General features: G+C 40.5%; 1 protein-coding gene across 1 annotated transcript; it reads right to left on the bottom strand.

Annotated features, from left to right (window-relative positions):
• Nucleotides 1–9,975: 9,975 nt before the first annotated feature.
• Nucleotides 9,976–20,236, bottom strand: CBX4 (chromobox 4). Its single transcript, XM_073608198.1, has 5 exons — nt 20,000–20,236; nt 19,868–19,911; nt 16,339–16,404; nt 12,656–12,722; nt 9,976–11,839 (listed from the first exon to the last, which is right to left on the bottom strand). Exons 1-5 carry the CDS (start codon nt 20,066–20,068, stop codon nt 10,562–10,564), a joined length of 1,524 nt encoding a protein of 507 aa, XP_073464299.1. The 5' UTR covers nt 20,069–20,236; the 3' UTR covers nt 9,976–10,561.
• Nucleotides 20,237–23,742: the final 3,506 nt, after the last annotated feature.

Below are 23,742 nucleotides of genomic sequence, written 5' to 3' on the forward strand. Positions count from 1 at the left end.
TGGGGGCAGCGCCACCCCCCTGAAAAATGCTGCCCAGGGCAAATGCCTTGTTTGCCTCGCGATAAATATGCCCCTGTCTCTATGTGCCCTGTCCACACCACAACACTGGTATCACATGCAGATTTTTTCAGCGCAGGAATCTGCAACGTGTGTGCAGTTTTCTGTACGGAAAAAAACTGACATCAACATTGGTGTGAACAGGGTACATAACTGATGCGCATGAAAACTGATGTCAACATGCATAACAACTCACTGAAACTCATAAAAACTGATGTAGAGTCATCAATTCCCATCAGTTTTCATGCACGTATGGTTGGAACGAGCCCTTAGAGCGATTTGTCATGCGATTTGAGAGATCAAATCGCATGACAAGTCGCAGCCTATTGGAGGCAATGGCACTGTTCCAATCAGTGCGACAACGATTTTGCAGTGCTGCACCAATTTGCAAAAGTAGATCCTGCACTACTTTTGACAATTTCAGGTGCGACTTCAATAGACATTTGTGCATGAAGTCACACAGATGTCTATCAAGTAGCAGCTGAAATCGCGCTGACCTGGCTACTTTGAAATTGCGCTAATTCATTTTAAAGTAGCATCAATGTGAACCAGGGCTAAAACTGATAAAGCCAAGTTTTCATTAGGAATATGGTCCCATAATGAAAAAAAACTAAGTAAAGTAGTATGTTTGGTTATTTTATGTTCAGTTACTCCAGTGCAGGTTTCACTCTTAATATATGAGTGGTACAGGTCAGCAGGGACATCTGTTTGATGTCATTATACCTCTCTATCCCGGATATGCTTCTTCTATGGATGTCTGCAATACCACTTGTAAACCACAAATTGCAAAGAAATCTTGGTGGAACAAAATAAGGACATCTGACAATCATCTTTGTGAAAGCAAGTAACTGCAGCTAGGCAAGGACACTTCCTAGCCTATCCATACCATCAAACTTTTTAGTAAAGTTGCCCTTATCACGGCGACCCTTCAATTAGCTACATATAGGTTCAATGAGGGGCAGAAAACATACCAATATTTTCAATGATTTATGGAACACATAAAAAACACATGAGCCTATTCACTTCTTTGCGTAGAATTAATGTGTTTTATGTTTCATTTAACAAATTGAAATAAATGGGCTGCCAACGCACCCCAACGTGCCACAAATCAGATGTGACCCTTTTTTTGGTAAGCCAATGCACCATACTACCATGTGGTATGTGCACTTGCTGCACCTCTGTACAGCCTTATGCTGCGTACACACGAGCGGACTTTCCGACAGAAAAGGTCAGACGGAACGAATCCGTCGGACATTCCAATTGTTTGTGGGCTTCATCAGACCTTTTCTGTCGAAAAATCTGATGGACCTTAGAAATAGAACATGTTTCAAATCTTTCCGACGGACTCGATTCCTATTGAAAAAAAACGTTAATCTGTATGCTAGTCCGACGGACCGAAAACAACGCAAGGGCAGCTATTGGCTACTGGCTATTGAACTCCCTTTATTAGTCCGGTCGCACGTCATCACGTTCGAAATGATTGTACTTTGGTGGGATCGTGTGTAGGCAAGTGCGTTTCGTCTGAATTCCGTTGAAAATTCAGTTCAGTCCGACGAGAAGTCCACTTGTGTGTACGCGGCATTAGTGTGTTGAGATGCTGAATGGCTCCACAATGTAAAACATATTACAAGTATTGCAACACGTTACCGCAATGCAAAGATATAATGGAGCCTTTAGCGGACTATTGCATGTTAGAAATAGTCTAAACTTGCATAAGGATCACAGCCCAGCTATGCATGCTAGGTGTGAAGATGTGAAGTACCATAAACCCAGTTCTGATACACATGACTAATATGGGAGCTTGCCTGGATTCCTTCTTCTATTCCATACTCTGTCAAAGCCCTGGCCTTGACCAAATGAAGGCCTCTGCATATGTATAGAACAGACTTTCACAACAAGGGTTCCATGAGACCCTAGGGTTCCTCAAGACCAGTGGTCTCTAAACTATGGCCCAGGGGCTGGATGCAGCTTTTTACTTGCCTTTCCCCAGCCCTTGGTGCACTATTCCTCCCACTGACGCCAACAATGGGGCATAATTCCTGATACTAACAACAATGGGACACTATTTCTCACATTGACACCAATGATGGGGCACTATACTTCCCACTGACACCAACAATGGGGTACTATTTCTCCCATTGACACCAATGATGGGGCACTATTCTTCCCATTGACACCAATGATGGGGCATTATTCTTCCCACTGACACCAATGATGCGGCACTGTACTGCCCATTCACACCAATGATAGGGTACTATTTCTCCCATTGACACCAATGATGGGGCACTATTCTTCCCACTGACACCAATGATGGGGCATTATTCCTCCCACTACCACCAACGATGGGGCACTATTCCTCCCACTGACACAAACAATGGTGCACCATTCCTCCCCTTAATGCCTAAGATGCACGGTTTAATCCCAATCATGCCTGGGCAATTTATACTCCCAATGGCCACAGTCCGGCCCCTCTAAAGTCTGAAGGACAGTAAACTGGCCCTTTGTTTAGAAAGTTTGGAGACCAATGCTCCAGAAGTTGTTAGGGGTTCCATGAGCAATTTTTGCCCCTCAGATAACTGACCACTGAAAACAATATTTTTAGCTATCTGTAAGGGGGAAGTGTTCCCAGTGATAACAAATGTAAGGATTCTTCCCAGTGACCATATTGCCAACATACGGTAAGCTGCGGACATTTACAATTATTATCAGAGGTTCCTTGAGACCAGAGAGTTATTTCAAGGGTTCCTTCACCTTAAAAAAGTTGGGAAAGGCTGGTATACTATATAGAGGTTTACTGGTAAAAGTGACATTTCCAGTGATAGCTATTATTGACTCTAAGAGACTAATTTTTAGGAAATAAAAATCACCTTTACAGTATATGGGGTCTATTTACTGTCATGGCTTGAAGCACATTATATTCATATATTATTACCAAACCTAAATATTATACAGCACCATATCTAGATATGGGATTCCCCTACGTACCTGCTGTGTCTCTGAATCTTGAAATAAGCAATCTGTTTTTCATTTTAACTACTGAAACAATATCTGGTATCTGTCCTACACCCAATGCATTTTGTTGCCTTTACAAGGATATCCTGCATACTCCTAGGTATGAAACTGCGGTATTTGCAAACCAGATCTTGAAACCTCTGAAAATGGTGTATAGGTTAGAGGATGAGTCATTACAAAAGTTGCTAATACCCAAAATGTTTCTTTACTGGCCTTTTTCCTAACCATGTAAAGTATACCAAATGAGTGAAGTCAGCAGCTGTTGTGCAAGCATGCAGTGTTAGTCTGCCCTTTACTCTAGGACTAAGTTCACACTCTAGTGGCCTATATTGTGCATGTAGGCAGCCCATTCATTTCATTTTCTCTGACCCTTTTTTAAGTCACGCCACACCAAGCCCCATGGTGCTGCAACGCCATTCAGTTTGGCATGCACAAAGATGTGGCGCGGGTGCCAATGCAAGGGGGTGTTATCAAGAATTAATGGCATCCCCGCGCCTCTGCTAAAGGGCATGCACACTTATCTGCAGGTCGCGAATGCACATGATTTTGCATGCAATCCTTGCCAGCAGAGATGTGAACCTAGCCTTATACTAATCATTATACCATATGTTTACCAGTGTTCTTGCCATTGTGCTACCTGGCACAACTACCATTTTGCCTCTGTTCTCTGTCTCACCATTTGCTCCGCCTTCCTCCCCGTCATCACTCAGTGCGACTTTTACCATTGCAAAAGGCATCACAAACCTTGATAATTGAATCATAGCATATGAAAAAAAATGGCGCATAAGAAGAGGGCTTGTTTACACCTGAATCGCTCTGTGAAGATGCTCATTGGTGGATCACTTTTCAGAGTAGTGCAGGCACAGCTGGTACACATTAACCTCCCTGGCGGTATGATTATTTCGGATTTTAGGTGCTGAAAGCGGTACAATTATTTTGCATGGAAATTTGGCATTTTATATTGTAGGCCTGTAATTCGTAACAATAACACACTTAAATCTGTCCAAACAAGAGTCTAGTAGATATCCCAGGTATGATGAAGTTTGAAACACAAAAACATAAATTATAATATAATAAATAAATATAAATAATTAAAAAAAAAAATAATATAATAATAATAAAATAAATTTCCCCACCATTCACTATCGCTCAATTCTGCAAGTGTTCTAATTTACTATCGCTGTTTTCTAGCTAATCTAAAGCCACTTTTGACATAAAGGGACACTTTTTGGTTGCTATGGACAATCTCCAGTTTCCAGGCAGAAAGAACAGTATATATCACATAAAACTGCATGCAGGGCATGGGCCAAAGAACTGGGGACAAAAGGGATGTGAAATAATTTCATACAGTACTGTAATCTGTAAGATTACAGTACTGTATGTGTTATGATTTTTACATTTTTTTGAATTTGCCGCCAGGCTCCGCCCCCGTGCGTCGCGCCGCTCGCAGGGAACGGAGCCTGGCACGGAGAGGCTTTGGAGGAGACAGAGCCCACGGACACTGCGGGGGACATTGCAGGATCCTGGGGACAAGGTAAGTAACGCCGCACCAGGATCCTGCAATGTAATCCCGAGTGTGGCTCGGGGTTACCGCTAATGGGACTGAAATTTAACCCTGAGCCACACTTGGGATTACCGTCAGGGAGGCTACAGAGGCAATACTCCAGAATGCCTGTTTTTTTCCTATTTGACAGTTGCACAGGCTGTTTGAATTGTAATACCATTTCGCCTAGTATTTGGCTCGCAGTTGAGATGCAGCTCAGTTTGCTTGACTATATAACAGAGAGGATCATTTGCCATGCCATTGCAGCTGCAACATGTATACACCCCTCTATGGCTGCCTTTGCAGTTCAAGGATGGGGTGGAAGGGGCTTTAAAAAAAAAAAAAAAAAAAAAAAAAAAACATAGTTCAACCACCTATTTCCTCCACCCCCCAACCACAAGTGTGAAGTAAGCCAAAAACAGCAATGGATCCAGAAAGACAGACATCTGAAGTTACATGCAAACCTCAACTTCTGCTGTGAAAATTGAGGTGAGCCCCCATTGTCTGGAAAGCCTACCTATTGTCCAAAGAGGCTGCTTACTATATTAAACGTGACCTATAGGGAAGCAGGACCGTGGAGAGCTGCATAGAACTTCAGCTGCTTAGATCTCTGGCTGCTTCTTAAATTTTCTTCATCATATTCCAAGTTTGTATTTCCTGGGTTTATGACAAATTTAATTTATTAAAAAAATATTATATTAAAAAATATTAAGAAAAAAATCCTAACCTGTATTCTAAAGCAGTGGTCATCAACCCTGTCCTCAAGGCCCACTAACAGGCCAGGTTTTATGTATTACCTTGGGGAGATGCAAACTAGAATACTATTTCAGTATTTAAGTTATCTTGCAAACCTGGGCTGTTAGGCTCTATTCACACTAATGCGTTTTTTGATGCATTTTGCAGAAATGCATGGGAATTTTTTAACATGGGTTCCTATGGAACATGTTCACATCAATGCATTTTTGTGCCTCTGCGTTTTTGGAAAGGGTCGGGGACTTTTTTTCATGCAAAATGTAGCGTCTTGCATGTAATAGAATTCAATGGACCCGCATCCAAAATGCAAGTACCGCGTTTTTCTTTCTTTCTTTTTTTTTTACACTGTATACAGTATTAAAAAAACACTAAAAAGAAACACAAAACGCATGTTCAAAAACGTGGCAAGCACCGCAAAAAGCACTGCAGGAACGCTCAAAAGCAACATGCATAGACGTGAGTTGAGCCTAAGTGGGCCCTGAGGACAGAGTTGATGACCACTGTTCTAAAGTACTGTTAGTACACATAAACCCTTTTTTACATTAGCTCTATGCACATCAGGATTGAAACAAGGGGTGCCAGCAGTGTGAGCCATCATGCTGACAGTGCTGGGTTGCTTAAAGGCTAAGCTACACAGGCAGTCCTAATCTCTTGCTACTGAGAAGTTTAACCTCTTAGTGGGCTGTCACCTCATTAGGATGGTGCTATACAGCAGATTGTTTTTTTTTTTATCATTAAAGAATTTTTATTGAACATACAAATAACAGAAAAATTAAAGGCAGCTGGTTTTGGTATATAACAATCAGGTACAGCAGTAAAACAGATTGTTTTTTCAAGCCCAGTTGTTTGCTACTTACCTTCTACTGAATATTCATAGCAATTGATTGCTAAACAGATGGAACAAGTGGCTCCTTGTACCATAAGCTACACATGTAGCATGCAGTAGAATCCATAATTGATCAATAGCATATACATGAGATCATACAAAACGGATTGCTTCTAAATACTTCTGGTGTAGCTTATTCTTTTGGGAACCATTTGACCCATTTTTTGAGTGATCAACCGCTACACCTAATGATTTTAGTAGAATGATTGTGCTCCTAAAAGTCTTCTGTGTAGTTCTAGGACAAGGCAGTGACTACCAGCCAGTGGCAGCTGGTTCTCAGCCAGCCACCAACCCCTCGCTCACCAAAGTACACCCCCCATTGCCCACCAGGGCCCCCACCAGCCCCTACCCTTACCCCATCCTGCGACCCCCCCCCCCCCCCCCACGTCTCCTCCTGAGTCCCGGCGGTTGCTTCTCCTCCTGGCCAATCAGGACTTAGGACCTACAGCCAATCGGGTCTTAGGACTCCCAGGCAATGGACCCACTTTCTGATTGGACAGAAGGAGAAACAGGAAGACATTAGCGAATATTAAATTCGCTAATGTCACACAACAGAGTGGGCTCTGGGCGCAGTGCCCTGCGACCCAAACCCACCCTTTTTATAGCCAATTAGGGCCTCAGGCTCTAATCATGTGCTTAAAAAAAAAAAAAAAAAAAAAAAAAAAAAAAAACACACATTGGAATCCATGCGTTCGGCGCCCTGCATGTAGATTAGGGGCCAGACGCATTCATTAGGGGGGCAGCGCCCCGGCGCCCTACATGAGTGGCCACCACTGCTACAAGCAAGTGGCTAAATCTGATAAGCGATTAAAGTTACCCATGTAGTTTACATTGGGACCTGGCTGATAGGAGCACAGGAGGACCCATCAGTGTGCTACTGCTTGTTTATTGTCCAAGCAAGCTAGGCATCGGTTGACAAGGGAAAACTATTTTTTTTTTTTTTTTTTTGCAGTCAACCACAAAAATGGACAAATACCATTTAGAAATTAATTAAATTAAATGAACTAAGATTCACACATTTGGATTTTTGAGTCTATCTATCTATATATACACACAGTGGGGACGGAAAGTATTCAGACCCTCTTAAATTTTTCACTTTGTTATATTGTAGCCATTTGCTAAAATCATTTAAGTTCATTTTTTTCCTCATTAATGTACACACAGCACCCCAAATTGACAGAAAAACACAGAATTGTTGACATTTTTGCAGATTTATTAAAAAAGAAAAACTGAAAGATCACAAGGTCCTAAGTATTCAGACCCTTTGCTCAGTATTTAGTAGAAGCACCCTTTTGTTCTAATACAACCATGAGTCTTTTTGGGAAAGATGCAACAAGTTTTTCACACCTGCATTTGGGGATCCTCTGACATTCCTCCTTGCAGATCCTCTCCAGATCTGTCAGGTTGGATGGTAAACGTTGGTGGACAGCCATTTTTAGGTCTCTCCAGAGATGCTCAATTGGGTTTAAGTCAGGGCTCTGGCTGGGCCATTCAAGAACAGTCACGGAGTTGTTGTGAAGCCACTCCTTCGTTATTTTAGCTGTGTGCTTAGGGTCGTTGTCTTGTTGGAAGGTAAACCTTCGGCCCAGTCTGAGGTCCTCAGCACTCTGGAGAAGGTTTTCGTCCAGGATATCCCTGTACTTGGCCGCATTCATCTTTCCCTCGATTGCAACCAGTCGTCCTGTCCCTGCAGCTGAAAAACACCCCCACATTATGATGCTGCCACCACCATGCTTCACTGTTGGGACTGTATTGGACAGGTGATGAGCAGTGCCTGGTTTTCTCCACACATACCGCTTAGAATTAAGGCCAAAAAGTTCTATCTTGGTCTCATCAGACCAGAAAATCTTATTTCTCACCATCTTGGAGTCCTTCAGGTGTTTTTTTTTAGCAGACTCCATGCGGGCTTTCATGTGTCTTGCACTGAGGAGAGGCTTCCGTCGGGCCACTCTGCCATAAAGCCCCGACTGGTGGAGGGCTGCAGTGATGGTTGACTTTCTACAACTTTCTCCCATCTCCCGACTGCATCTCTGGAGCTCAGCCACAGTGATCTTTGGGTTCTTCTTTACCTCTCTCACCAAGGCTCTTCTCCCCCGATAGCTCATTTGGCTAGACGGTCAGCTCTGGGAAGGGTTATGGTCATCCCAAACGTCTTCCATTTAAGGGTTATGGACCACTGTGCTCTTAGCAACTGTGCAGCAAAAAAAATTTTTGTAACCTTGTCCACATCTGTGCCTTGCCACAATTCTGTCTCTGAGCTCTTTGGGTAGTTCATTTGACCTCATGATTCTCATTTGCTCTGACATGCACTGTGAGCTGTAAGGTCTTATATAGGCAGGTGTGTGGCTTTCCTAATCAAGTCCAATCAGTATAATCAAACACAGCTGGACTCAAATGAAGGTGTAGAACCATCTCAAGGATGATCAGAAGAAATGGACAGCACCTGAATTAAATATATGAGTGTCACAGCAAAGGGTCTGAATACTTAGGACCATGTGATATTTCAGTTTTTCTTTTTTAATAAGTCTGCAAAAATGTCAACAATTCTGTTTTTTTTTTGTCAATATGGGGTGCTGTGTGTACAACAATGAGGAAAAAAATGAACTTAAATGATTTTAGCAAATGGTTGCAATATAACAAAGAGTGAAAAATGTAAGGGGGTCTGAATACTTTCCATCCCCACTGTAATATATATATTACTGTTCTGTCCTCTATAGGACAAAGTACATGTAGTAAGTACTGTGTCCTATGTTGCTAGGTGCTCCCTAATCCTAGCTAGGAGGTACCAACTGCACCCTCCCCTCTCCTGCTGTGCAGATCCAGCAACAGCTAGAAAGGAGACAGATGCTTTGTAACGTCAACTGAGTAGCGGCAAGAGGAATTCAGAAGTTGACACATCCATCCTCCCTTTGCATTTTTCTTGCCACTGCTTGTCTGGCGAAAGTGCTCACACATGAGCCAAGCTGCTGTTATGAAGTGTCCATCTCCTTCCTACCTGTTGTCAGATTGGCAGGGGACGGGTCCGGTTTGGACCTCATAGTTATGGTAAGGAAGCACCTAGCAACACCGTACAAAGTATTATATGTACTTTGTCTTATAGGGGACAGAACATTAAAATATAAATATGCTAGATCTTCTTTAAGTCTCCTAATGACACGATTGGACATTCCGACAACAAAATCCATGGATTTTTTCCGACGGATGTTGGCTCAAACTTGTCTTGCATACACACGGTCACACAAATCTTGTTGGAAATTACGAACGTCAAGAACGCGGTGACATACAACATCACGACGAACCAAGAAAAAGGAAGTTCAATAGCCAGTGCAGCTCTTCTGCTTGATTCCGAGCATGGAACTTTGTGCGTCGGAATTGTGTACATATAATCGGAATTTACGACAACGAATTTTGTTGTCGGAAAATTTGAGATCCAGATCTCAAATTTTGTGTGACCGAAATTCCGACGGAAAATGTCCGATGGAGCCTACACCCGGTCGGAATTTACGACAACAAGCTCCCATCGAACATTTTCCGACCGCGTGTACGGGGCATAAGAGTGCAATCCTGCTACTTGGCCTAGGTGATCAGCAGAGGAAGTGAAGTCTCTTCTCCATCCTGGCCATCTGCTGCCTTCCGCTTGGAACCCCATGCAGCAGTATAGGCACCAACAGTTGTATGTTAAACCCTGCTGCTCCTGAAATACTGAAGACAGCTGCCACAGCTCTTCATAATTCAATGTCATTTTTATTATTGCACAATATCATTTAGCACCTAACTAAGGCTACAGACTTCTACACAAGCCCAGGAATAACTCATGCTGCTTACATACTTTTTCCTCATTAAATATTTACATACAAGCAGCTACCGGAAGCATTAAAAAAAAAAATCTATTAGCAGCTCTGGATTTAATCTTTCTTTGCATATCAACAATACACCATAAATATACAAATTTTTATATATCGGGTTAAATTCATTGTGAACGTAGTCAATTCTGGCAACAAAATAGTTACATCAAAGTTGCATTTCACAAAAAAATTATAGCTATTAACAATGCAAAGCTTGAATAAATCTACACATATAAATACTAATAAATATACAACTTACATGGTTACCATTGACAATGGTTTTGTTACCGGGGGGTGGCGGGGGGGGGGGGGGGATGCCTGCAGATAAAACATACAGGCTGTTTAGTTATTAAGTGCTTTTAAAGGCTTCAAAAATTCTAAAGGCTTTAAATGAAAAGTAAACAAATATGTGATTTTTTTTCCCCAACTGCTGTTATCCCTGAATTACATTCACTTCAAGTTCTGTCAAACGGTTATATACTCCTTGAAAGTAACAGTAAGACAGTTGGCTGTTACATCTGTAATCACAATATTTCCAAAAAAAGGTTTGAATACAGTCCTTGGTTCCTCCTTTGCATCATCCGGTTCACTGGCCTGGGATTCTTCAGTCACTTGAACAACATGGTTCGTGATCTCTTGGTGGCTGTCACACCTGGACTTCACACATCGCAAGTCTATGGGTTCATCCAAATCAGAGTCTAATAGAATGATGTCTGGCTCTTGTGGGGAAACGGGCAAAATGCTCTGACCACCACCCTGGTTCTCCAGTCTACCGGGAGCACTAACGCTTCGTGAAGGAAGTACTTTTTTGGAGGCATCTCCCACACCTGCCATCTCAGCCAAGCACCTTTTTCTAGGGTTAATATATACAACTTCCTTAGGCGACTCTTTATTACAGGATAAACTGCTTCCATTGGTCCATGTTGTTTTGTCCTCCTTGGTGGTGAGTGGCAAAGGCTGGTTGAGAACAGATTCAGCACTAGAATAGGTTCTCCGGAGGCCAGCAAGAGGAGCGGTCTTCTGGTCTCCACACCCTTTATTCTCATTTATTGTGATTTTGGACTCCACTCTGTTTTTCCAGCTCTCTTGCTTTTCTTCAACCACGTTACAAGTCCTGTCACCATTGCAGGTAACCTTTGTGGCCACTGTCCTTCCAGGCTCCGTTTCACAATTCTCCTCCGCAGACTTAATTTTCACAGACTGCATACCGTTCTCCATATACTTACTCATAACTATGACAATTCTCCCATTCTTATTTTTATTTTTCACAATTTTCATTTTGCCCCCAACTCCATTTCCAGACACTTCTTTAACGGTGCTGGTGGGAGTTCCACTAGAGAGATTTTTGTCCAAGCCATTTAAAGCTAGTCCTATGCCATTCTTTGCAGGAGCCTCCAACTCAATAGGCCGGCTCTGAGTCCAGGACTCCCTATGTCTGCTTTGATCGGAAGAGTTCTGAGAATCCTTCCCTGAAGGATATTGGTCATACATCTTGGGGTCTGGTTGGTAATGATGATGTTTCTTGCTATTCAGTTGATAGTAATATTTTCTTTTGTTACTCGTGTGGTGCTTTTCAGAGCGATCACTGACATACGGCTGATATTGGTGGTGTTTTTTACTGTTCAACTGATACTGGTAAGGCTGGCTCTTTGCTATGGATGTCATATCCAGCTTAGTATGGCTGTCCACAGTAGCATCCTGAAGGCCACTCAACACACTGGAACGACGAGCAAATGATGGCACCTGCGATAAAATAGAAAGCTTTAATTATATATACAAACACACACACACACACAAAGCCATATAAGAGCTAAGCAAAACTAAGATCCCCTACTTCCTTAACACGGATCCTGAAATACTTACCTTAGCTAAAGAAACTACTGGTACTGGATACTATGGTGGTTAGTCACATGGCCTTCGCAATGAACTGTCAATCCAGCAGATGGAGAGAGGCAAGAGTGCTGGCTTATCAGTAAGAAAATTACATCAATCAAGCAAAGGGTTTTTTACCCAATGAGCCACAGCTGGCAGTATCTGCATGGAGCTCATTAAATATTGGGTAGTCACCCAAATCAATAGACTCATCTGAAACCTCATAAAAACTACACCTTTTGACCCAAAACATATGGGCATTACCTAGTGCAGTCTACATGCAAATACATGTAAGACAAAAACATGCAAATACAGTCTGCCTAGGAACACCCACCTCTGCAGACTGACATTCATCTATCAAGGTATTTAGATATTTGCAGAACTACTCCCAAGGGCCAGTCCGCTGTCTTGCATTAGGACTAAGGACGCTTGACAGGAGTTCTATAGTAGGGTGCTGTGATATTTTCAGGAAGCCATCTACAACACCATGCTGTCCCCTCCCACAAGTCCTGATTTGCATGCATTTCATAGAGAAGCACAGAAACCCAGTAACAACATCACTGGGATGAAAATAAGCCATATAATGAAAGCTGAAACGTTGCATTTAAAAAAAAAATGCCATTGGCAGGTTGATGAGAGGGGAAAAGAGTGACCAGGTAGAACAAAATAACTTCAGGTTTAACTTACCGACAGAATATGGTGCTTTGGTTTAGGTCCACGTTTTCGGTACCCCATAATCTGTTCTTGACGTTCTCTACATTAGAAGGGGACAACAAAGTCAAAGTGGTCAAAAGAGATTAATAGGCACAAGCTGGAAGATTTCACATTCTTACATTTTATATAGTGGGGTTGATTTACTAAAACTGGAGTGTCCAAAATCTGGTGCAGCTGTGCATGGTAGCCAATCAGCTTCTAACGTCAGCTTGTTTAATTAAGCTTTGACAATAAAATCCTGAAGCCGATTGGTTTCTATGCAGAGCTGCACTAGATTTTGCACTCCAGTTTTAGTAAATCAACACCAATGTCTGTATGGGTAGCATACTAAAAATCACTAGTTATAAAAAAAAAAAAAAATAATAATAATAATAATAATAAAATCATTGCATATACTTTATGGTGGTTGGATGCTCATCGGTTCTTCCTAACCACAAGTAATTCATTTTGGATAGGCAGAAAAAAAATAAAAAAGAACAAACAAGCATCTGCAGAGAGTTAAGTATCTGACCCTTCTGGTTCCCATCAGTACTGCCTCCAGGAATATAGATTCCATCGACATGAGAAGATAGTTACCCAATTTGGTAATTTTCTGTCAGACAATCTCTTGTATATGGGGAACCCTGGCCACACCTGTCCAGCATTTAGGAGGCAATATCTATTGGGCTGGTCATACATTATACAATTTTCTTATTGAATTTCCTTTAGATTTACCTTCAACTATGTAGCGCATGCTTGATTGCATACGAATTGAAAGTATTTAGTATTAATCTCATATTATATGGTTTGGAAAATCTAAAGGAAACTTTTACAATTTATGGCCAGCCTTGGGAAGGTTAGAAATCAGCATGATTGTACCTCCACCCCTTAAAGAAGTAGAATTAGAGTACCTTGCAGCAATGCTCATCTCCCCCCCCCCCCCCCCCCCTCCATCCACATAAGCCAAAACTGTACATGGACCCAATAGATAATGCTAATGTTCTTGTAGGTCTTAGTGCACTTTAACATCAACTGGTCACATGACTCCAGCTATCTTGGTTTTGCATTTCCTCCATATGCTACTCATGAGGCAATGGAAGGAGGTGACAAATACAACACCTAGTGAGATTTATTTTCTATTTTGCACTACAGAAATAAATGTGAAACAATAAAAAAAAAAAACGTGCAAAACATTTCACAATCTTCAGACTTTTATTTTTAAGTTAGCCTTTAAGAGAACTGGTCATTACGATAGTTTCATTAAAGACTCGTTAGTGAATGCCCCCTTTAAATGCAAAGGCAGCTGGACGGGGTTGCAAAAATGATACCCCCTGTCATATAGTACTACCTCTGAATGTGACCCATTCAAGTGAATGGGAACATGCCAAAAGCTAGTCTAGAGTGAGGAATAAGGTATGCACTTCATGTTATTCCAATCCCCCTTGACAGAATGAGCATTGAACTCTTGCACTGCTAGGGGTTTGAGGTATGATACCATAAGGATTATTTTTCTGCTACCTTTCATGACAACCTGAACAAATCTGCTGGATTTTACAATTAGAGCAGAGGCTCTATGGATACTGCTTAAAATTCCTATACATTTGTGTACGATGCGGTCTGGATAAGACTGGCTTGCATATCTTAGTATAATGATGCTGCTATGCTCTGGGAAAACTGGTGCTGATACAAGGAAAAAAACAAAATCTGATGTAATGTACAAGGCCGATTGCACTACACCCTTAATCTCTTGGTGATGTCTCCATGCCCCACCACCATTTACATATAATCCTCACTTCTTACATTTTGTCAAATTTGACATATTTGGAATCACTGAAAGAGTGCAGCAATTAATGGAAAACATTTCCTGCACATATTACATCATAAAACACGTTAGTGCTTAACTATCTATATACATCTAACATCTGCTGCTCCATAGAGGTGACTGCAAGGTCCAATCGGGTCCACCTGAAAAACTAACGTGAAAGGGCCCTTAGGCCTGGTTCACACCTATGCATTTTAGTGCGTTTTTAGTTTTGCAGAAACACACTAGTTCATTTAACATGGTTTCCTATGGATGTAAACCTGCACTGTTTAGGAGATATTTACCATAGACGTTTGAGCCAACGTCATCGGTGCATGCATACTGAAGGGCATGCTCGTGCCGTTTCTAAAGGGCTTGTGCCGTGACCGGTGGCATGCGCACCGCCCCAGTGTGAAAGCACTCGGACTTTCACACTGGGGAGGCATGAGAGGTAGTTTTCAGGCACTTTACATGTGCTATTTTTAGCGCTAAAACACCTTCAGTGTCTTAGGCCTCTAGCACGTGGATGCTTAAGCACATCTGTTGTAAATTAGGGGCATGTTTTTGCACCAGAAACAGCATACAATCACCTATATCAATGAATGACTGTACACAAGTATAGGCCATGCTTGCATAATCTTAAAACAAAAGCCACATATGGCAGATTTACGTCCGTGTGCATAAGATTCCAGCGTCTGCATGCATGAAGCCTTAGGCTGTACACATGTAGGGTTGTCTACTTGTATTAGATAGGATTCTCCGAGTCCAGCTGCAGGATACCGTTGCAGATTGCCATCATGGAAAGTAGGTATAAATAAGGCAGGCACATTCCCAGCACATGCGTCTTGGATCAGCTGATTCGCGAATAGACATCTGGCCAAAACACAGATGGACTAGAAAAGCATTAACGATATAACCATTTAATAGTAGAAACCGCCAAGGCCTTCTGAAAGTGCCAGAACGCTCTTCATCAGGGTTAACAGACTAATAACGCATGGTTTGACCTCGGAGAATCATTCTGGAACAGGTCCGTCTTAATCATACCATCCTCCCATCACCCGCAGGCCTGATGGTCTATGTGGGTCTACTGTAGCTGGTCTTCAGCTTGATCCCAAGCTATGGGAATGTTACACAAATATGCAACTCAGTAACAATGTGAGCTGATGGGGACACATTTGTGCTTTTATCCCCTTGTTTACCAGTCACTATTGCACTTAGCATTGTATGCTTCCATTTTCATAATAAGAAATACACAGCAGCACAATTAGGTATAAATTCAGGTACCTACTCATGAAGAAGCAGCATTCTTAAAAACGCACAATACTACACCTGAATCATTCCGACCTTATTAACACCATAAATATTAAATGCAACGTTAAACCCATTTAATAGAAAATATAGAGCAGCATGCTGGATGCGAAGATGTACAGATGCAGGCAGCATGCTAATGATCTCATTAAAATGCATGGAGCAGATTACATGCAATCTAAGGCTGGGGAGACTCCGCTCCAGACTGTTTACACAATGTCAAAATTAGCCAAGAGTTTTCGTGAGTGGGTGGAGGGAAGGAAGCCTCGGCACAACAACCTTGTCATGGAACGCCCACCTCTGTCAAATTACAAATCTGTAATGGCCGAAGGGACAAAACATTGGTTTGGGATACTCAGATCTAGGCCACCTGCCAGGCAACTAATTGGTTCATTTGAAACAGCCTGATTTTTTTTTTTTTGTATTAGCCAAGATTACGTCCCCAGAAAACCACACATATTTCCATCAGGTCTTCCTATTACAATGTTATATATAGAGTTTTTCCTTTTATAAATATATGTTCTTCTCAGAAGTCTTTGTAGATTAAGAAGAAGAGTGATAAACATACCTGTTCTGAAATGCAACCAAAAGTCGAGGGTCCAAAATATTTTCCTCTGGTTCCCATGTGTTATACCTAGACAGTACAAGATGAGAGTTCATGTTCTGGCATGGTATGCAATATATATACACAATGTAGCTCTATTCTGAAATGGCCTAGAAACAACAGGATATTGGATGCAAGCCTAGACCCTACAAAATGAAATCTTGCATATCAGTAGAAACCTCTTCTCCGGCCATCCTGCCAACTCTTCTGAGTTGGCCTATAAAATGGAGTTATTGGATAGAAATAGCCTAGACCGTACAGTATGAAATTCAATATTGTTCCATCATATTATTAAGTATAAACCTCTTCTCCATTCATACTATTTAGAACTCTTCTAAATTGATCTATAAAATGGAATTATTGGATAGTACCAGGCTACACCGAACAAAGTAAAATTCATTCATGTTCCATCATGGTATTCACTATAAACTTCCATATGTACAATCTAGAACTCTTCTGAATTGGCCTATCAAATGGAAATATTGGATAGTACTAGCCCATATTGAACAATATAAAGTTAATTTGTGTTCCATCATGGTATGAAGTATAAATTTCTGCTCTATCCATACAACCTAGAAGCCTTCTAAATTGGCCTATAAAATGGAAATAATGGACAGCACTAGCCTAGACCTTACAATATGAAATTCATTACTGTTCCATCATGTTCTTCACTCTATAGGGACGTACATGCCGAATATCAGGCGGCATTGGCTAGTTCAATAGAAACCGGACGACATTTGGCCCGTGTGTATGGCAGCCGATCCGACTGAAGGGGCATGACCGGAAAAGGTCTGCTGATCGGCACCCGATCAGCGGCTGAGAGCACTGACCAGTGTGTTCTGGCAGGGGGCTTCCCCCTGTCGGAACACAAGAGCTCAGTGGGGGATATTGCTGTACTAACATTTAATAGTTAGTACAGTGGCTCCGCCTAAGCTCTTCAGTTTTTTTAGTTCAGCCCACTGGGTTGAATGAGATAAAAACTACTGGTGTGTACTAGGCTTTAAGCTGGCCATACATTATACACCTTTCTTATTCCATTTCCTTTAGATTTACCTTCAACTATGTAGTGCAAGGGCCTGCCTGATTGCATACTAATTGAAAGTGTTTAGGTTTGACCTCATATTATATGGTTTTGGTAAATCTAAAGGAAAATTGTACAAGAAAATTGTATAATGTATGGCCAGCCATAAACTCTTCTCCATCCATACAACCTAGAACTTTTCTGAATTGGCCTATAATACTGCAACACTAGACAGCACTAGCCAAGACTGTACAAAATGAAACAAATTCATGTCCCATTGTGCTATTCACTTTAAAGTCATTCTTCCCCTATACAATCTAGTTCTATTTTAAAGTTGGGATACTGTACAGAAGTAACCTATACATTGCAAAAATTGTATAAAAGCATGCCTTCACTTCATAGCTCACATTTGCACCCCCTCTGCAAAATGAAGATGCCCTTTTATTTTTAAATTAAAATTCAGCCCCAGACTAGGCCAGGATGGTGTGTACTACAGCCACAGCCTCCTGGGATATCTAGATCAGACATCCCAGGAGGTATTGCCATCCACAGAGCAGCAGGAGGAGGGCAGACCTGGTGGCCGTGTCATCAAGGGGCCAGCCACAAGAACCCGGAAGAGACAGCCAGCTCCCTGATAATGTCATAGGGGAAGGTGAGCAACAACAGGATAATGCTGGATTTGCATTACAGGCGTGTATGCCAATTGAGGACAACCCAGTATCACCAGCGAAAGGAGATTAAAAAGAAAAGTGAAATCCATCTGTAGTGTATGTTGCATCATTGAAGTCAGTAGAAACATTTCTTCATCTATACAATCTACCTCTGTTCTGAATTGGCCCAAAAAAACCTGAACAATACACTCTATCTAGAAGAAGCCAAGGGTCAAGTAATCATCTTTCATATACTAGAAGCCAGGTGATCAAGTAAGCATCTCTCATATATAAGAAGACAGGGGGGGGGGGGGGGGGGATCAAGTAATCATCTCTAATATATAAGACAGGGGATCAAGTAATCATCTCTCATACATAAGAAGACAGGGGGGGGGGGGATCAAGTAATCATCTCTAATATATAAGACAGGGGATCAAGTAATCATCTCTCATACATAAGAAGACAGGGGGGGATCAAGTAATCATCTCTCATATATAAGAGGGGGGGGGGGGATCAAGTAATCATCTCTCATACATAAGAAGACAGGGGATCAAGTAATCATCTCTCGTATATAAGAAGACAGGGGATCAAGTAATCATCTCTCGTATATAAGAAGACAGGGGATCAAGTAATCATCTCTCGTATATAAGAAGACAGGGGATCAAGTAATCATCTCTCATATATAAGAAGACGGGGGGGGGAATCAAGTAATCATCTCTCATATACAAGAAGACAGGGGGATCAAGCAATGATTTCTTGTATATAAAGGACCAAGGTCTCTAGTAAACATCTAGTATACAAGATGCTAGGGGATCACATGATTATCTTTTTTCTATATAGGAAGCCAAAAGGATCTACCTACCATCTTTCATAAAAAAAAGAAAATAGGGGATTGAAGTCAAGAAGCCAAGAGATCGACATAGCATATTTAATATAAAAGAAGCCAAGGGATCAAGTTATTATCTTTTATATAAACGAAACCAGGGGATGGTGTAATCATCTTCCACATTTGGGATGTAAGCCTAATCATAGGGGTGATCTGTAACACAGGCTCTTGCTCAGTAAGTCAGGGGAAGAAGTAGTGATCAATACATCCAGACTTCACTGAACCCATATCTGTGGAAATATTAATCCTCATCGGATTGTATGGGGGAGTGCAATGTGCGCACTGTCAGCACCCCCCCACCCCCACCTGGCTAATGATCCTCATTTACAGGGAAGCCATGTAAGGTGACATGCTGCTGGAATAACGAGCACTCCTAGAGAAGAGAGGCAGGAAAAGACATTCCATCCTTGGCAAAAGGCAAACTCCCAACCCCTACAGGGCTGACATCCAACCAGACCAACACCGACTCTGCCTGTCTGATCCTGAGGAGGAAGAGATCCTACACACAGAATATAGAAGATCTCAGGACCTGTGTGTGCCAACACCCCCCACTCTACACCAGAGGAAGAAATAATAATAATAATAATAATAATAAAATGTAGGACCTCAGGATCTGTCTGTGGCAAGGCTCCCGACACAACACCAGAGGAAGAAATAAGAATAACATGTATGATCTGAAGATAGGTCTCCTTTACACTGACTGCTTGTGGAATAATATTATTTTAATAATAATAAAATGATGATGATGATGAGATGTAATAGTCAGACACCATGCCATGGGTGATTAGTGATGTGATCCCATCCCTGTCTGATCGCCTGTCTGCTGGATGGTGCTGATAATAATAATAATGATAATATTGATCATAAATAATAATAATAATAATAATAATAATAGGGGTGTGATGTGGGATCTGAGTTCAGGATAATAGGACTTACTTGGATGACCATCCCCTCCATTTCACCAGGTATTCCACTCGCCCCTGGGAGAAGAGAAGACATAATCAATAATAATAATATTGATGATGATGATGAAGGTCCCCCCTCTCTCCCTCTCCCCGGGTGCCGTACCTTGCGGACTCTCTTCTTGTCGATGCTCTCTACAGCGAAGACATGTTCCCCGGCGGCCGGGAGCTCCATGCCTGCTGTTGTCGGACGGTGCTGGGGAAGGCCGATCTCCCCGGGGTGACATGTACCCGGACTCCTCCGTCTCCCTCTCCCGCTCCCACCGCCGTCACTCCTGCTCTTCCCTGCCAGAGTCCGCTCTGTAATGTCAGGGGGGCGGGCCTTGCAGCTGTCACCGAGCAACCGCGGCCCGCGCCGATTGGGGCTGTCCCGACAGGGCTCCGCCCCCCGGCGCTGGAAGACGATGGGGGAAGGGAGAGGAGTGAAGCCATGGTTGGAGCGGATCTCTATCGGATCAGATTTTAAAAGACACCGACACGGGTCGGGGCCCCCGGGATCGGCGGGATGTGGGGCCCCTGTGTGCCCCTCCCCACTAGTACTACACATAACACATGGCAGGGACAGGAGAGCCATCAATATGGAGGAAGACCGATCCCCGACAATAAATGTCTGATCCGTGCCCCCCCTACACACCGATCTGATGTATAAAACAGCCCCATGTGTCACCCACACACCGCCCTACATATAACTAAATATAATAATAATAATAAAATACAGATTTATAATAAATAAGAGTGTATAGTAAATGGGAGCTCTAATAAATCTATGGGTGTCCGATCACTGAGAGATCAGTCCTATGGAGGAATGTATCCATACATGGGGCGATCACACCTCATAACTCCCATCCGATCACCTACATACACCTACCTGAGACCACACCGTCCTCACATACAAATCCCGATCTATGTCTGAACACATTCCAATCATCACACCGATCACCTCCTATACACCACCCGTCCCCGATATTATCACCATCATAATAATATTCTAATAATCATTATGTGTGATTAAAGGAGATACAAATAAATACAATGTATACCCGATCTACACCGTGTATGACATGATGACAGTGTATATTACCGGCATTATATATTACTGTGTACATTGGGGTGATATCTTCTGTATATTCGGGTGTATGGAGAGAAATTCATTACATTCAGCCATGTATGATGTGTAATTTGTATACCAGACCATTGTACATACATGGAGTGATCTCCTATGATCGGTGTGTGTGTACTACAGTGTATGGAGGGAAATTTAAGGAGATCATCATGGTATATCATGTATTACAGTGTACATTGGTATGATGAATTCCAAATATATCCTGTGTGCTGTGTATGTGATTATATCATGTATTACATGTGTAATGTGTGCTGCTGTGTATTTACTTGTAAGGATATTAATGAATAGAAATATAGCATGTATCACGTGTCCTCTTATAGGATTCTAGTATGTATCGTGTGTACCGTGTACTAACCTAAAACACTGAATGTCAGTTCATGGGATCAATCATATCATGCAGCATATGTATTCTGTGTGTTGTATAGAGTGTATGAATGTAATATCATGGGATTATATCATTTATCACATATGTATACTGTGCACTTTATATTAGGGCATATGCATTTATTATCATGAAATTATATTATGTATCATATGTGTTGTATAACTGTAATATCATGAGAGTATATCATGCAACACACATATACTATTTGCTAAGAATTAGAATCTGCACATACATAAAGGGATTTTATCATGTATCATATATGTTCCATGTGCTGTATATTAGAGTGTAAGGATGACAATTCATGGGGTCATAGATAGCATGTAATACTGTATATATTCTGTGTGCTATTCAGGAATATATAGCATGTATCATATGTATACTGTGTATTGGTGCATGAATGTAAGCACTTGAGATTTTATCATGTAATATATGTATGTATATATATATATATATATGTGTGTGTTTGCTTTGCATTAGGGTGTATTATGCAGAATTGATGGAATTATATTGTTTATCATGTATGTACTGTGTGCTGTGTAATACAGCATGTGAATTGAAATTAATTAGATTACAGCATGCATCACGTGCTGTGTGTTGTGTGTATCATATATACATGTATGTTCTGAATATTAGTGTATGAATGTAAATACATATTATATCATGTACCTTATATAAATGTTCTGAGTTTTGGTGTATGAATGTAAGTATATGGAATTATATCATGTATCATATATATATATATATATATATATATATATATATATATATACACTAAATATTAGTGTATGAATGTAAATACATGGGGTTATATCATGTATCATATATATATATATATATATATATATATATATATGTTCTGAATATAGGTGTATAAATGTAGATACATGGGATTATATCTTATATCATGTATCTATATATATATGTCCTGAATATTGGTGTATAAATGTAAATACATAGGGTTATATCATATAATATATATATATATATATATATATATATATATATATATATATATATATATATATATATATATATATATATATACACATATATATATATGTATGTATATATATATATATATATATGTATATATATATATATATATATATATATATGTATGTGTATATATATATATATATATATATACATATATATATATATATATACACATATATATATATACATATATATATACACACACACATATATATATATATATATATATATATATACATACATATATATATATATATATATACACATATACATATATATATATATACATACATACATATATATACACATATATATATATACATATATATATATATACATACATATATATATACATATATACATATATATATATATATGTCCTGAAAATTGGTGTATAAATGTAAATACATTGGATTATATCATGTATCATATATATATATATATATGTATATAGGTCCTGAATATTGGTGTATAAATGTAAATACATGGGATTATATCATGTATCATATATATATATAGGTCCTGAATATTGGTGTATAAATGTAAATACATGGGATTATATCATGCATCATATATATATATATATATATATATATATTCTGAATATTGGTTTAGGAATGTAAATACATGGGGTTATATCATGTATCATATATATATATATATATATATATATATATATATATATATATATATATCCTGAATATTGGTGTATATTCACTGACAGGAAGACTCAATGAACTACCACAGTGCTCAACAGCGCCATGGTAGTTCATCAAGAACTACAAGCCAACAGCCGCTAAGTCGCACTAAAAGTTGCGCTTCAAAGTCGCTCTGGAAATCATGTGACTTTGGAGATGCCTTATTGTAAAACGAGCCTTAGATGGGATTTCTCCTTGCTTTATAAAGATTTCCATTCACTTCCTGCTGAGTCTCCAGGACAGGAGGTGAAGGGAAATCTCCCCAATGAAACACAGACAGCAAAAAAAGAAAAAATTAACCCACAGGGGAGGTAACCCTTCCTTACTCTATCCACAATTAAAAACCAAAAGCATTTTGGGTACGTATACACATTAAGCAGTCATTAGATCAGTGGTTCTCAACCTGTCTAATGCCATGACCCCTTGATAAAATTTCCCAAGTTGTGGGGACCCCTAACAGTAAAATTATTTTCGTAGCGTCGGTTGTCAGCACCCAAGACAAGTAATTTGTGCCCTTAACCCACTGACATTTAGTGCTCCCCGAGTCCCTTCCACTCGTACAGTATTAAAACCTCTTATGGTACATTTTAGGAAATACCACTCTTTGTTCTTCTTTTTTTCCCCCTTTTATCTCTCTCTATTCTAAT

The sequence above is a fragment of the Aquarana catesbeiana genome, linkage group LG12 (genome assembly GCF_042186555.1).
Source record: "Aquarana catesbeiana isolate 2022-GZ linkage group LG12, ASM4218655v1, whole genome shotgun sequence".
In the NCBI taxonomy this organism is placed as follows: Eukaryota; Metazoa; Chordata; class Amphibia; order Anura; family Ranidae; genus Aquarana; species Aquarana catesbeiana.

Coding starts and splice junctions, on each gene's coding strand:
- CBX4 (XM_073608198.1), bottom strand. CDS start 20,068: ATGGAGCTCCCGGCCGCCGGGGAACATGTCTTCGCTGTAGAGAGCATC. Junction 12,723..16,338: donor TTGGTTGCATTTCAGAACAG/GTATGTTTATCA, acceptor CTTCTAATGTAG/AGAACGTCAAGAACAGATTA. Junction 11,840..12,655: donor CAAAGCACCATATTCTGTCG/GTAAGTTAAACC, acceptor ATTTTATCGCAG/GTGCCATCATTTGCTCGTCG.